Source organism: Furipterus horrens, unplaced genomic scaffold (assembly GCF_987537825.1).
Source record: "Furipterus horrens unplaced genomic scaffold, mFurHor1.1.pri manual_scaffold_7, whole genome shotgun sequence".
Lineage (NCBI taxonomy): Eukaryota > Metazoa > Chordata > Mammalia > Chiroptera > Furipteridae > Furipterus > Furipterus horrens.
In genome coordinates this window covers 114,180,044-114,196,659 of record NW_028327177.1, presented here as the reverse complement: position 1 = coordinate 114,196,659, position 16,616 = coordinate 114,180,044, and the positions used below count along the sequence as shown (strand labels likewise).

The window sequence follows — 16,616 nt, the reverse complement described above, 5'->3', positions numbered from 1 at the left end:
GGGGTGACATCCCAGGATGTGGTCAGGGCCTTTATGGGTTGAGAAAGCAGATCAACCTTTTCAGTCCTTTAGTTGAAAATTTAGTGTATTCTGGTGATAAAAATATTACATGCTAGAAGAGAAATGAAAAATAAATAGTATCACTCACAACTTCATAACTCAGAGATAATTACCACATACTTTTTGAGTTATAAAGCTGTGCTATTAAATTTCCATTTCTCTAGGGACAGATAATACTTTTGTGATTAGAAAACATTATAAATAAAGGACTGAAAAATTGACAAAATTAGTCTTTATTAGGAAAGAAGATCCTAATTTTGGAAAACCTCTCTGGGACCAATACATAAGATTAAGATCTTGTAATTTATATAGTCTCCTAACTTTGTCAATTATAAGGATTACATGAATTTGAGTGCTCATAACATTGCCTGGCATACAGTAGCAGTCAATGCATGTTAACTATGGTTATTATTACTTAAAAAGTCTTGAGTATAGTTGGTGTATTTTTTTAGGTAATGAAGTATTCATTTAAAATAGGTTTTAAAATGTTTTACTGGCTGCATAATGTACCACCAAGTATTTCTGCCTCAATTTATTTAATCAATTTCTAAAGGCCTGTATTTGAATTATCTCCAAATTCTTTGCTATTACAGATAATATGGAAGTGAAGATTTCTATTCTTTAATCATCAGTGTTTCTGAGTATGCCTTTAATATTAATGACAGCTAAGATTTCTGTTATGACCTCTTAATTTGTGTTAATTCATTTAACCCTCATGATAAGCCTTTGAGGTAGATGTTTCACCCATTTTACGGATGAAAAAATGTGTGTGGAATGGTATTTAGGGATGTGTCCTTTGGACTAGTCAGATCCTGGAGTCTTGTGGCATAGTGATTATGAGCAGAAGCTAAGAAATTAAACTACCTAAGTTTAAGTCTTAGTGACCATCTATTGGACAAATTATTTAATCCCTATCTGCCTCAGTTTACTAATGTATGAAAGGGGGGAAATTATACTACCTACCTAATTGGATTTGTGAGAAATATATGAAGTAATCACTAGAAAGTGTTTAGAAAAGACCCTGGCACATAGTAGGGACTTGGCAAGTTTTTCCTTATAGATTTACTACTGTCTTAAGTAGTAGATTTATTTTTTTACAGATTTCTAGAAAGGCAGTTAACAGGTCAAAAGCAAAGAGTGTGTGTGTATGTCTGTGTGTTTTTTTTCTAGATGACCTTATCTATGACTGGAAGTATAGGTTTTTTTGCTCTGTTGGAAAAATTCATTGTTTAAAACCACAAGTTAATTATTACAGGAATACCTCATTTTATTGTGATTTGTTTTATTGCACTTTGTAGATATTGGATGTTTTTTACAGATTGAAGGCAAGATCCTCCATCAACATAAAGATTAATACTTACTAACGGCTCACATGATAGTATTTTTTAGCCATAAAGTATTTTTAAATTAAAGTATGTGCATTGTTGTTGTTGTTGTTGTTTGAAATAATGCTCCTTCACACTCAATGGACTGTAGTATAGTGTAAACATGACTTTACGTGCAGAGGGAAACCAAAAAATTTGTGAGAGTCGCTTTATTGCGATACTCAATTTATGGCAGTGGTCTGGAACCAAACCACAGTATTTCTAAGTTATGCCTGTAATGAGTCATTTAAGTAATCAATTATTTATTGAAAAAAATCTTTGCTGTGCTAGGGGTGATAGGACCAAAATTGAACTCTGCCATACTGAAGAGAAAGTCTTTCATAGAAACAGATAAATGCAGTCATGAGTCTGACCACGTGGATTGCTAAGTGACGATTGTACAGTGAAAGCATAGTGAGGGCATGTCCAGCAGTCAGCATGGGTCTCATGAGAGGCCAGGGAGCATGACCTGGGTTGAACTCTTTCTCCTGGATCCACAAGCCGAATACATGATCAGTTTTCTAAACACGTGTTTATGGGGCAGAAGCGTTGGATGGTCCACAATTTGGTTAGTCACAAGGATATGTCACATGAAGCCAATGAGATGGAAACTTCTGAGGATCAGTGAGACAGGATAACAACCTCACTGTTGTGCCATTGATTTATTTCTTAACTTCAGAAAGGAGAAGCTGATGCCATGAGCTTAGATGGAGGATTTATCTACACCGCAGGCAAATGTGGTCTGGTGCCTGTCCTGGCAGAGAACTACAGTAAGTAGAGGGGAGTGTCTCTCGCTGTTTTATTTCCTCTGGGCCATGGACTTAGAGATGAGGAAATAATTTAGTTAATTGTTGAGATAATAACAACTATTGCTTTAGTGTAGGAGCTAGTAGACAACACCCCGCCTCCCAAATGTCAGAACCAATTAAGATATAGATGTAGGATTTAGGCAAAAAGAGATAAAAATAACACCTTTATTGCTGAAATAGTGATATGTAAGGGCATGGTGTAGAGTTGGCTGCAGTGCTTAACAAAGTGCCCTTGAGTTAGAGCTGCCTTGTAATTCAGGAGAACAGGTCTGTTGGCTTACCCCACAGCTGAGGACAGAGGAAAACACTGTGTCATAGGTGAGAAGCTCTAAACCACCCTCTCTCCACTATCCTCAACAAAGAAAGAAGGAGCTGAGCAACATGTGCCTAGATCCTTTTGCTAACTTTACTAATCCAAAATTAACTCACGCCAGCTGCACTGGAAGACTGAGGGATGGGACCACAAGGTCATGTTCTTTAGTAGAGACCTGTGCACATGAAAAATAAAGCCAGAGAAGAGGATTTCACAAGTATCATTTATTAAACACCTCATTTGCCAGACAGTGAGCAAGAAGCCATACATCATCCTTCAAAACAGAACAACTCTGTAACACAAAGAGTGGTATGCCCACTTTACAGTGTCAAAAACTAAGGCTTAGAGAAGTTAAATATTGTGTCCAAGTTAGAATAAAGATTGCATCCAGGTCTTTCTGACTCTATGAACTGGTTCTTTGCCCTCCAACAAAGCAAAAATATAATAACTGTCTACCACAGTCCAGAGCTGTGAAGGAAAGAAAGATGCCAGGATGACTTTAATCACATAGGAAATGCCAAAAGATCTTTGTCAAGATCTTCAGTGGTCTCTGCCTCCCTTTCAAAGAGCGTCTTGTCCCTCTCTGCATCTGCCTAAGTATCAGGAGATTCTGGGGTGAAGCCTAATGTTCAGGGAAAGAGAAGGTAAAATGGGACTGCACATCTTAGCTTGCTGATGACCAATGAAAAACTGCTTAGTTGGTGTTTCTCCTTATTTTATTCTTAACTCTTATGATTGAGAAGCTTGTGACTTTGCATGAGTTTGTGAGACTTTAATGCCATGTACCTCAATTGTTTTTCTTTTTCTTTTTAGTGCCTAAAGATGGCGCCGAGCGGCTTGGGTCTAAGTGTGTGAATACACTCACAGAAGGTGAGCCAGGATCAGTAACATTGGGGCTTAAGGGCAAGGCCTGTTCTTGGGAAAGGGGCAAGGAAAGCCTTAAAAATAAACAAAGGTTACTAGAGTAGTGAAGAGGACCCCACAGTTAATTATTAAGGAGCAAATCTGTCATGAAGCTATACTAATAACAACTATTTGTAGGGTACTACACAGTTGACAGGACTCCTGCTTACACTACTCCTGTTTGCTTTTCTCAGCGACCCTCTAGTATGTGGGCATCATTGTCCCATATTATGTAGATGAGGAAAGTGAGGCTCGGGGACTGTGTCACTTGACCAGGGCCACACAGCCAGGAAGTGGATGCACCTGGGCTTGAGAAGAGGTGGCTGACTGGAAACCCTGTGCCCTTCCTGACCAGCGCACTGTTCCTTGTCACATGCTTCCTGCCCACCTTTGCGGGAAGGTCATCACCAGGACAGAAGCCCATTCCTGACATTTCTGGGGCCTTGCTGCTAATGAAGATAAGGAGGAAAATGAAATCACTCTTTAGCTTTCAGCCAACTGGATGTGAATAGCAGGGGAGTCAAACTTGTATTTAGAATAGGCGGCCAGGTGACAAATTCTCCCATCTGTGTCTCCACATAGGCAGAGAGGGTCTGTATCTGCTCCTGAAGTACTAATCTTGGGCATTAGTTAAAGCAGTGGTGCTCCATCTTGTGTAGTACTTGGACCAGATGTGTCAGCATCACCTGAGAATTTCTTTTTTTAATTAATTAATTATTTATTTTTAGAGAGAGGGGAAAGGAGAAGGAGAGGGAGAGAAGCATCACTGTGTGGTTGCCTCTCACTTGCGCCCCCAACTGGGGACCTGATGTGCAACCTAGTCATGTGCCCTGACTGGGAATCGAACCAGCGACACTTGGCTTGCAGGCTGATGCTCAATCCACTGAGCCACAGCAGCCAGGGCCTGAGAATTTATTAGAAATGAAAATTCTTGGGCCCCACCCTAGATCTACTGAGTCAAACTCCAAGGACGGTGCCGCTGCCCTGTGTTTTAACAAGCCATCAGCTGAATCTCATGCACATTAAGGTTTAAAAATGACTGTGATAAAGGATCCTGAGGTGAAAACAGGTCATCATTTAGTTTTGGAGTTTCTTTTAATTTTTCGAATTTAAATTATTTTAAATCAAAATATAGTTCGCATACAATATTATATTAGTTTCAGGTACACAGCATAGTGATTCGACATTTATATATCTTACAATGTGTTCACCACACTAACTCTAGTAACCATTTGTCTTCATGCAAAGTTATTGCACTATTATTGACTGTGTTGCCCTTCACCTTTTTCACCCATCCCTTCACCCCACTCCCCTCTGGCAACCATCAGTTTGTTCTTTGTTTCAATGGTTCTGTTTTTGCTTACTTCTTTTAATTTTTTAAATTGCACATATAAGTGAAGTCATGTGGTATTTGTCTTTCTGTATCTGACTTATTTCACTTAGCATAGTACACTCTAGGTCCATATATTTAATATGTCAATCACATCTTCTTTATCCATTCATATATCAGTGGACACCCGGGTTGCTTCCATACCTTGGCTATTGTAAATAATGCTGCAATGAACATAAAGGTGCATGCATCTTTTCAAATTAGTGTTTTTATTTTCTTCAGATAAATACCCAGAAGTAGAATTGCTGAATCATATGGTAGTTCTACTTTTAATTTTTTGAGGGATCTCCATACTATTTAGTATAGTGGCTACACAAAATTGAAGTGCCACCAACAGTGCATGGGGGTCACCTTTTCTCCACAACCTCACCAAGACTTATTTGTTGACTTTCCCATAATAGCTGTTCTGACAGGTGTGAGATAATAATCATTGTGGTTTTGATTTGCATTTTCCTGATGATTAGTGATGTTGAGCATTTTTCCATGTCTCCTGGCCATCTCTATGTCTTCTTTGGAGAAATGTCTCTTGAGGTCCTCTGCCCATTTTCATTGGATGTTTTTGTTATTGAGTTGTAGGGTTTTCTTATATTATTTTGGTTATTGATCCCTTATCAGATATATTGCTTGTGAACATAGTCTCCCATTCAGTAGGTGGTATTTTAATTTCCTTCATTATGCAAAAGCTTTTTAGTTTGATGAAGTCTCTTATTTTTGTCTTTGTTTCCCTTGCTTTAGGGGACATATCCAAAAAGATATTACTGAGACTGATGTCAGACAGTTTAATGCCTATGTTTTCTTCTAGGAGTTTTATGATTTCAAATCTTATGTTTAAGTCTTCAATCTATTTTGAGTTTACTTTTGTATATGGTATATATGGTTTATTTCATTTTTGCATATATCTATCAAGTTTTCTCAACACCACTTGTCAGAGAGATGATCATTTCTTCATTGTACATTCTTGCTTCTTTTGTTGTAGATTAATTGACCATACAAACGAGGGTTTCTTTTTGGACTCTCTATTCTGTGAGACTGATTTATATGTCTTGTTTTTGTGCCAGTACCATACTGTTTTGATTATTATAGCTTTGTAGTATAGTTTGAAATCAGGGAGCATGGGTTTGGAGTTTTTTATGAGATAGGTGAGCTGGGGGAGGTGAGTGGGTTTGGAGCACCACAACACAAGGAGCACCTGCTGAGCACAGGGTCGCAGAGGCCCTGCATTGACCTTCCTCCGCAAAGTCATCAGGAGTGCGAAGCTGCTCACCCTGCAGCAGCTTCCCTTCATGTGTAGCAGGACCCAAGCCCTAGGACTGCTGTCCCTCTCCTCTCTCTGCTTTCATGGCTCCGCGTCTTCTCTGAATTGTCTTTATTCCCAGCCCAAAGAGCTGGCATTTATCAACCATGTAGTCTACTGTGATTACAGAATATGTGAAGTCAGAAAGAACTCTAGCTGCTTCAAGAGTGGTTGAAATTTCAGGAACTGCAGTGATGTGCAAATGTAGGTCAACAAGGGTGCTTAGTAGACAGTTCAAGAAGGCTGACTGTGATGGATAAGGTTAGATCTGAGTAGAGATGGAGGGGGTTAACCCCAAGGCTACACACAAACACACATAATAGATGACAATAATTAATGCCATTTGTGCAGAAAGAGTTTCATCTCAAGAAGGCTCTGTAACAGTATTTGGCTGCTGGGATGGTAGGCAAGGGCTTGCTGTAGCCTCAGGAGAATCTGCTTCACCAAGAGAGGGACTCTGATACTTCTTCTGCCACTAGCAACATGGCTGGAAATCTATTGATGTAATCTCTTACACCCATTCCTTACATACAATATGCTCATATTAGCACATTTGATCTTAAATAACCCTCTGGGATGGGTATCATTGTCACCATTTTACTGAGGAGACATTTAAGACCCTAGATGTTAAGTGACTTGTGTGATGTTATTTAGGAAGTAATTGTTGAAGCAGGTGTTCCACCTGCCATGTTGACTCCCAATGTTTTCAGGCTTGAATATATAGAGACCTGAGCCAACACAAGAATGGGAGTGTGTGTGTGTGTGTGTGTGTGTGTGTGTATGAGAATTAGAATTATCTTCTGATTCTGAATATCTATTATTCTAATCACATTATAAATTCAGCTTTGCAGTTTAGGCGTGATGCAATAAGCGCAATTCAGTTACATAATATTGGGATAGGAATACATGAAGTATCAATGGTGTTATCATTAGAGTCAGGAACAAGACAAGAAGGCCCACTCCCACTAAGGATATTCAGCGTTATTTTGGAAGTGAATGCAGTAAGAAAAAGGGAGAGATTTTTTTAATATTGGGGAAAGAGAAATTCAATTGTCATTATGAGAGCCCTGGCTGGTATTGCTCAGTGGGTTGAGCAATGACCTGTGGCCCAAAAGGTTGCTGGTTCAATTCCATCAGGGCACATGCCTGGGTTGTGGGCCAGGCCCCTAGGTGGGAGCGTGTGAGAGGCAACCTACTGATGTTTCTGTCCCTCTTTTTCTCCCTTCCTTCCTCTCTCTTTAAAAATAAATAAATAAATAAATAAATAAATAAATAAAATGTTAAATGTCATTATTAGAAAATGCTGTGAACCTAGAAAATCAGAGACTTGACGTTAAAAAAAGAAGTCATTAAAGCTTTTTCTTTTGGACTTCAATTCAGCAGAAATATTTAAACACGAACACACCCATATGTACAAAGATTTATGTAGATAATTGGTTTGAAATAGGGAAAAAAGGGTCACAATATAAATGCCCACCAGTGGGGGGTTTACAAAATATGGTACTTCCATACAGTGGAACATAACTTAGAGTCAGCCAATACTAAATAGAATGAGAGAGTTATATTGATTTCTACTGAATCAAAAAGGTGTCCACAATATATTGTTGAAAAAAATAAAGTAACTCACAGAAAAGAATGTATAGCAGGATTCAATTGAAAAAATATGAAGTGTGTGTATAAATATTTGTGAATATACATATATAGACATATCTGGAGCAGGAGCGTTAGTCTGACTGGCTCAGTACTAATAATGACAGTTATTTGCAGGGGCCTTTGCTAGGGTGGGGATTCAAACTCTTCCCCCTCCCTGGAGAGAGTGGCAGGCAAGGGCTCACAGCAGCAGCTCTAGAATACATCCTCGGAGGTCCTGCAGCTGTTGAAATTGCATCTTGGTATCTCTGTTGCAAGGTTCCTATGCTGTGGCAGTGGTTAAGAAATCAGATGCCCACCTTACCTGGAACTCCCTGCGAGGCAAGAAGTCCTGCCACACAGCAGCTGGCACTTCTGCAGGCTGGAACATCCCCATGGGCTTAATATACAACCAAACTGGGTCCTGTAAATTTGGTAAGTGTGCTCTGGGAGGTGGTGTGGCAGCCCCTTCCTTGGGCCTGTGTCTGTGTAGGGAAAGATTCAGTTCAATGAATGGCAAGGGATGGCATAGAATGGGCTGGGCAGATATTGTGGGTGAGCTTCACATGTTCTTGAGCAAGTCCTCCCCTTCCTCCTCACCTCCTTGCTTTGGGAGTGGCTTGGCCCAAAGGGCAGATACCCTATTCTTTATATCTTGAAGCTGGCTCAGGAAACAAGTCTGGGGTTGCAAAGCAAGAGTGTGTGTGTGTGTGTGTGTGTGTGTGTGTGTGTGTGTGTGTGTGTGTGTGTGTGTGTGGTGAGTGCACACACGAGCATTGTTTTCCAAAATAAACTGGCTCCTTTTTAAAATTGAAGACCTTACACCGGTAAGTCCTTAAGTGCTTTATCTTTTGTGTTCATCCTCATCTCTCTTAGATTCCCATATTAGTCATTTTTAGCAACAATCTTGCCAATACCTAAAACTCCTGCTCTCCTCCTTTCCCCAGCTACCTGACAAATCCTAGCCTTCCTATGAACCCCACTACCCGCTCTCTTCTCCCTCTGCACCTGAGCAGCTGAACATGGCTGGAGAATCTGACAGGCCAGAACAGTTCACTGGAAATGCCCCAGCTGCTGGCCTCAGGGCCCCTGGCACTCAGGAGCACTCCCGCTGCTTCTCTGTTCCACACCCCTACACTTCCCAATTGTAACCCCACACGCATCTACCACTTTTTTTCAGCAGATGATCTCATCTGCACCTGCAGTAGGCACTGGAGACTGCCAGAAAGGCTCCCCACTACCCAATATCCACTGCCCAAACTGTGGCCTCCTGATGGCTGCGTCTGCTCAGCCTCCCTCCACAACCTGGAATCCCTCTACCTGCACTCGGTGTTGGCCCTGCCTTTGCTTCCCTCCCAGAGCCTCACACCCTCAGTCACTACTTCTCCCTCTGGTATATCCAACAATGTCTTTCAACATGTAAACACACCCAACGCCTTCCATCTTTAAAAATCCTCTCCCAACATTCACCTCCATTTCCTGCCTTCTCTCTCTTCCCCTTTACTGCCAGACTTATTAAAAGCCTGGTCTGAGCCACTCACCTCCCACTCACTCCCTGCCCCCTGGCTGTCTACATCGTTCCACACAAAGAACTCTGGTCAAGGCTACTGTGACCTATCTGTTGCTTAACTGGAAGGGCATACTCCAGTCCTTTTCCCCATGACCTATCTTTCTTCAAAGCAACTTAAAACACGACCTCCTGGCTTTGTGAAAACACACAGGCTTAGTTATTCTCCTACTTCTACAAAGTCTCCCTTTCCCAACTCAGTTAATAAATGTTTGAGTTGCTTAAAGTAACTCCTCCCCACCCCTGCCTCTACACTCAGTCTTCAAGCACTCACACCCATGCCTACAGCTTTGATTACCATCTAAACAAATATTGTACGCAGAAAGCTAGGCACATAGCAAGCGCTAGATAAGTGTTTGCTGCTATCACTATTATTATGTCTCCATGTTGAAAATATAAAGTTTTTATCCCTAGCACAGATCTCTTGTTGACCTCTAGACTTGTATACATGAATTGCCTATTTGGCATTATCTACTTGGATTTCCCAAAAGCACATTAAGTTCAACCTGTCCAAAACAAAATATATCATCTCTGCTGAGCCTTGTCCTGCTGAGCTGCCTAACTTGGTGGGAAACCTGGCAGCTGTCATTCTCCACACACCCATCCATCACCAGTAATGTCAGTTTCTGTCCCCTCCACCTACCTGTCTCCCCTTTGTGCTACCTCAGTCCAAGCTGCCCTCCTCTCCCCCTGACTGCTGCAGTAGCCTGATGCATGCACACCACATCTGCCCTGGATTCCATCCACCCTGTTGCCAGACCATTCTTTGCAAAGAGAAGACCTGACTATATCCTGCCCAGCACTGTCTAAAGCCCTTCAGAAGCTCTCCCTTTCTCTAACAGTAAAGAACAAAATCTACACCGAGTGTAAAAGGTCAGATGGGGTCTGGATCCCCGCCCCCTCCCCATTTACTCTTGCTGTGGATGGTCCAGCCTCAGTGGCCTCCATTAAGCTCTCTAGGCAGTTTGTCCCTCAACTGCAACCCCCACCCCAGGCCTTTGCAGATGCTGCTTCCTTTGCCCTTCACTTGGGTAATTCCTATTCCTTCTTCATCTCTTGACTTGAGGCCTCTCCCTGACTCCCAGTATGCACTGGGTTCCTTTATCCGCAGCCTGTGGAATCACACTTTTTTCCCCAGATTAAGGGGGGAAGTGTGAATTCACTGTGTGATTACTTGGGTTATAACTGTTGCCCCACAGACGTAGGTTCCAGGAGGGTGGCTCTTCACCACAGTGCCCTGGAGCGCAGCACAGGGTTGGTGGCTGGGCCTCCCAGGCCCCTTCTTGGACTTAGAGTCATGATGGCAGACCTCGTGAAGAAGAGCAAGGAAGCAGATGTTGGAATCATGCCGGGACTTCTAATTTTGTCCACTTTTAGGATTAAACCTGTGTCCACTCTTCCTGTGCCGGGACAGAGAGGACTTTTGTTAACTCACAGATTCTTGTCCCGACTTTGGCTAGTCCCCCTTCACTTTGTTCCAGCTGCAACTTAAAAAAAAAATTTCATAAGGTTCCTATTTCCAATCATATGGTACCAAATACCTGAATGTGTCCTTATTGTTCAATTCTAGGGACAAAAATCTGAGGCTTTCTTGTTCACACAGGCAGGAAGAGCTGACCTCCTTTTTCCTCCTGACAGATGAGTTTTTCAGTCAAAGCTGTGCCCCTGGGTTGGATCCAGATTCCAGCCTTTGTGCTCTGTGCGGCGGCGGCAGCAACCCAGCCCATGTGTGCGCTCCCAACAGCCACGAGAAATACTATGGCTCCAGTGGGGCACTCAGGCAAGTAGTGGCTGTGTCCTGCCTTCTCTTTGGCACCAGCCCCATGAACTTCTTGTCCCTTCACCTTTTTCATCATCGCAGCATCCGGGTGCTGTGTTTAGGAGCTAGAATTCAGAACTAGAACTGCAAGCTCCTAGAACTCAAGTTCAGTCCCTTTTAAGAGCACACTCTCCTACAGACCAAGCAAACCTTAGGCACCTGGGCAGAGGCAAAATGATGGTGCAGAGTCACTACCCTGGTTCTACTTTGGCTCCTTTCTTCTGTGTGACTGTGGACACATGGTATCTTTCAGAGCTCCAGTTTAAAATCATAGGAGGGGCACCTTGATGTGCTTCTTACACCTGCTAATGGGACTTTGAATAGATATCCTTGAGCTCCTTTATCCATTCAAGAAATACTTACTGAGCACCAGTATGTGGCAGGTACTGTTCTAGGTAGAAGGTTTATCGCAGCAACAAGACACACACAGTTCCCTTGAGTCCATGAGGGGACAATAAACACATCAATCACTTGCTCACTTTGTTAAGTGCTACAGAGGAACTAAGGTGGGTGATGTGGCCGTGACTTGGGGAGGGGACAATTTTGGAAATGGTTGTCAGGGAAGCAAGTGGAGGGACCATGTGAACTGAGGATTAAATATTGAAAAGGAATCTGACCTGAGAAAATTTGGAGGAACAGTAATCCAGGAAGAAGGAATAGCAAGGACAAAGGCCTGGGGTGGGACAGATTGTACTGTTCGAGGTCCGAGAAGACTGCCCAAGGAGAGCACAGGAGGGCGGGGATCAGGCAGGGGAGGAGGCTAGAGATGGAGGCATTGGCGGTCTTGGTGCCATTCTGGTCTGGCTAAGAAGGCGATTTAATTCTAAGAATGATGGACAGCATGGGACCCTTTGAGACAATAGGCTATTTTGTGTGAATTAGGGTTTTATGGCTGTTGTGTGGAGAATGTGTGAGCTTCTAGAAAGGACACTTTTATTCGTCACACTGCCAGACTGCCTTGTTCTGCCCTCTCCAAAGTTCTGTCTCTTCCATAAGCCCTACATAAATTACATATTTTTGCAGCTCCCACTAGGTTAAAATAGTTTAATTTTCTGTTACATTGCAAGGTGCACTGGTATTAGGCTTCATAGTCCCGTTTTGGTACTATTCTGATATATCAGAGAGGACCTTGAATTGAGTTCTGTCTTGAACCATGACCTTCCCTCTTTCCATAATGAAGATGAACACACAAAGAATAATCTTAGCTTCCAACACCTCATTCTCCCTGCCACCTCCTACCTGCCTTTTCACTCCCTATAGTTTCCCGACTTCAATAGCCCTTCATTCCTGCTGACCTATGATCCATTGATCCTATGGCCCCTTCCCTGTTCTCACCCCCCTTTATGTCCTTTTCCTCCTCTGCACCCAGCGTATATTCCACAGCCAACCATGATAATTATTCCCCTGCACACATCCTCAAACGCCTGTCCCTTCTCCTGGCTGAGCCACAGCCTTGGTTAGGGCCAACATTCCACTACTTGGTGTCTGCACTTCCAGGCTGACTGGTCTCCCTTTAAACTAATGAGGACTCACCTTCAATGAGGCATATATCTCTAAGTACATTCACTACCCTGCTCCCCTTAAAGATGATTCCATGCTTTTTCCTCTCTTCAGTCCTCCAACGGTTCCTCCTCTGTCTGTTAGACCTTTGTTTCCCATTTCACCTGAGGAAATTAAAGCAATCAAAAGAGAAATTCCGCCCTGTCCCCAGTGCCACATCTAACCATGCGCTGGCATCTTCCCACAAGACCCTGCCTTCCCTCCTCTTATTCGGGATGACAAGGCTGCCTCCCAGCAAAGCCCAGGCCTGTCCCTGCACCAGCTGCCTCCCCTCCAGCCTCTTCCCGGGCATTGCCCCAGCACGTCTCCCCTCTATCTCCTGCATCATCACATTTTCTTCTCTGCTACATCATTTCCATCAGTCTATAGACACATTGCTGTTTTTTCGTCTTAAACATAAATAAATAAGTAAAATCTCTCTGGATCTCTTTCCTTTCCTGCAACTTCCTATTTCTTTCCTCTTTACAACGAAGTCCCTTGAAGTTCAACATCCATGCTCATTCCAGTTTCTCTCCTTTCAATTTCCGCAGAACCCAGTTTAAGAATCTTTCCACCTCCCCCCCTTCCAATTAGTGGGATTGGTTTTATTATTGTTTTTGAATTATCTACAGAAAACAGGCTTCCTCATTGTTGGCACGTGGGCTCACACCACCCCCTTGGTGCACCACCATCCACCACGCAGCTGAAACTGCACTTTTAAATCACCAATGACCTCCATGTTGCTAAATACAGTAAATCCAAATACCAGTTGTCAGTCCTTGCACTACTTGATCTACCAGCGTCATTGGCACACTGATTACTTCCTCCTCTTGGGTACAGTTTTTTCCTTGGCTTCAGGTCACCACACTCTCTTGGGTTTTTTCTTCCCTCTCCTGTTACTGCATCTCAGTCTCTTGCTGATTCTGTCTCACCTGCCCAAGCTCTCCATGGTGATGTGTACCCCAGGGCTCCATCCTTGGACTTTTCTCTTCATGCCCATGGTTATCTAGTCTCCATTCATCTATATGCTGACCAATTCCCAAATTTACATTCCTGTTCAGCTTGTTTCTTCAAAACTCCAGAAGGAACTCCAGATTTGTATATCCAACTGCCAACTGGGATTTCTGATCACCGTCTCAAATTTAAATGTCCCAGAGTGACCTTCTGAAAGTTCCCATGCTCCCCCCCAAACCAGTACCTCTTATAGTCTTCATCATCTCAGTTAAAAGCAACTCCATTTTTATCCTTTTGGAAAAAAGTCAAAATCCTGGTGTGCATTATCTCACGTGTGCCCTCTTTCTCTCAGATCCCATATCTGGTTCATCATCAATCATGTTGGCTCTACCTGCAAAAGGTAACCAACGTTAACTACACCACTCGTCTCCACTGATACCACCTTGATCCAAACCACACCTCTCCTCGGATTGTCATAATATCCCCTAACAGGTCTCTATGCATCTGCTCTATCCTCCCCCATCACAGTCTCTCCTTAACACATTAGCAAGAGTCATGCTGTTAAAACATAAATCAGAGCATTACACTTCTCTGCTTAAAGCCCTCCAGTAATTTTTCATATTGCTGAGAATAAAAGTCAGGGTCCTTCTTTGACCTATAAGGCCTCTTTCTGATATTCCTCCTTGCTCTCTCTGCTGCTCCAGCCATGCTGGCATCCCAGCTGTTCCTGGAAGACATCAGGCACACTCCTGCCTCGGGGCCTTTGCACTTGCTCTTACTCCCATCAGGAATGCTCTTCCTTGTCATTTCATAATGATTAATTCCCTCATTTCCTTTAGGGTTTCTCAAGTAAGTCTTTCCTGGTCACTCTATAATTTCTCTTTTTCTTTCTTTCTCCTCTCTCTCTCTCTCTCTCTCTCTCTCTCTCACACACACACACACACACACGCACACACGCACGCGCGCACACATACGCACACATCCTCAACCATACTTTATAATCCTTTTCTTGTTTTATGTTTTCTTTAGCACTTATAACTCTCTAGAATAATATAAATTTATTTACTTATCTTCTTTAATGTCTTTTTAAAAATAAAATGTATAAGGACTCCTTTGGTTGCAAGTGCAAAAACTCTTGTGAACCATCTTAAGCCAAAGGAGATGTTTTAACAGATGCTCTACGATGGGCTTCCTCCTTGTAAGGTCTGCGACCTGAGCCCTATGGACCAGCCAAGGTAATTTCAGGTGAGGGTTGCCAGGTAAAATTCAGAACATCCAATTAAATTAGAATTCCAGATAAACAATGAGTGGGTTTTTAGTAGAAGGAGACTCACTTTGACTCACTTTGCTTCTTTTGTCTCTCTCTCTTCCTGCCTATCTGCCTCATTTCCTCTTTCTCTGAAGGATGGTTTTCTCTGTTTCTGTCTACATGGAGGGAAATGTCTGTAACAGGCAGTCCCAGTGTTGTTACAGTTCCTTAGTTATAAAGAAGCAAGCACAGACCTTAATATATTAGTCCCAATACCCATGAAACAGGACTGTTAGCCTGGTTCAGGTGAAAGCTCCCTGCCCACACAACTCATGCAGCAAAGTTGCGCTGTGAAGTTCTAGCTGCCTCCACTGTGGCCAGGTGGATTGAATGGGGTGGGGGAAAGTCAGTTCTCAAAAAAGTATTAAAGCCTCGTAGACCAAACAAGAGCCAAGAACTTTAAAATAAAATTATACAAAGGAAATTTGTTTTCCCGGATATAAAAATCACGTAATACTATAATACTGTGATCTATACAGGCTGATTTATGTGCAAGAATGACAAATAAATCAGTGGAAGAGAATAGACTAACAAGACAGATACATGAACATAATTATATTTGAACTGTGACAAAGATGACTTTTCAAATCACTGGGGAAAGGACAAACTTGAGAAATCAAATAAAATGAGTATGGCAAATTGACCCCTGGATCTGTTGACTCTGATGGCAGTGGATTCAATAGTGAGTCAGTCGCCTAACCCGACTGGCAAGGGTCAGTGAGGGTGGTGCGAAGGGGTGCTGATGGGAAGTGTGATGATTCTTTTTAGGTGCTTGGATTAGTGGGGGAGAGAGACCCATTGCTGAGGATTGTGTGGCATCAATGCAGGGCTTATTGTTTTTTAAAAAGAAAAGGAAAGTATGAATGCTGATGAAAAGAGCTCAGTGAATGGGAAAAGGCTCCAGTTATGTAAGAGGGAGAGGATAACCTTAGCAGGAAGTGCCTGAGAATGAGGGCGGGGACGGGATGCAGAGCACGTGGGGAGGACACTTTTGCTGGGAGGGCAGGAGAAGAGCACTGGACACTTGGGCTGGTAGATTTGGCAGAAGGATGCTGAAAGAGCGCCCAGTAATGATTTCTGTGCTTCTCTGGGAAGCAGCAGCACCTGTCAGAGTATGGGTACTAGGGAGGGGTATGAGGAGAGACAGAGGTTTGCAGGAAGTGGGGAATGTTTTTGAAGCCATGACTCTATAGAGTGGGGAGGTGGCTGTCTTGAGCATCAGTTCTAACACTCGAGCACAAATCAGAATCTCCTAGAGGGCTTGTTAAGACACAGATCACTGGGGTTAAATATGTACAAATATCTAGTGATACACATTAACTTTTATTAAGACTGAGTAGTCATATGGGTGTGATAAAATTACATCTTCCATGTTGATTTTAATCTCTGAAGTGAATTTTGATCCAACCAGTCATCCTTGAATATCCCTGTTAATAGGCAAACACAAGCATCTCCCCTGGAGAAACTGATCAGCATTTAAAATAAGGAACCATAGAAACTAAATAAGCACTTTTCTTTCTTTTTTAATTACATTTTTCCTCTAACTCCCAGGGAGAGCTGGGCATTACAGTTGTGTGCATGGAAGCGGTCCATGTTAGATGTGCCAAGTGACCTGGGTGAAGGGGGTATGAGCCTCTTAGTGATTCCTCCTCAATGTCTCTCCCTC

General features: G+C 42.6%; 1 protein-coding gene across 1 annotated transcript in view; it reads left to right on the top strand.

Moving 5' to 3' along the window:
* Positions 1-16,616, top strand: part of LOC150005094 (inhibitor of carbonic anhydrase-like) — a 34,760-nt gene that overhangs the window by 14,731 nt on the left and 3,413 nt on the right. The window contains exons 10-13 of the mRNA XM_090284325.1: positions 2,104-2,194; positions 3,360-3,416; positions 8,042-8,197; positions 10,968-11,109. Of these exons, the coding sequence (XP_090140451.1) occupies positions 2,104-2,194; positions 3,360-3,416; positions 8,042-8,197; positions 10,968-11,109 (446 nt within the window). The remainder of the gene's footprint in view (positions 1-2,103; positions 2,195-3,359; positions 3,417-8,041; positions 8,198-10,967; positions 11,110-16,616) is intronic.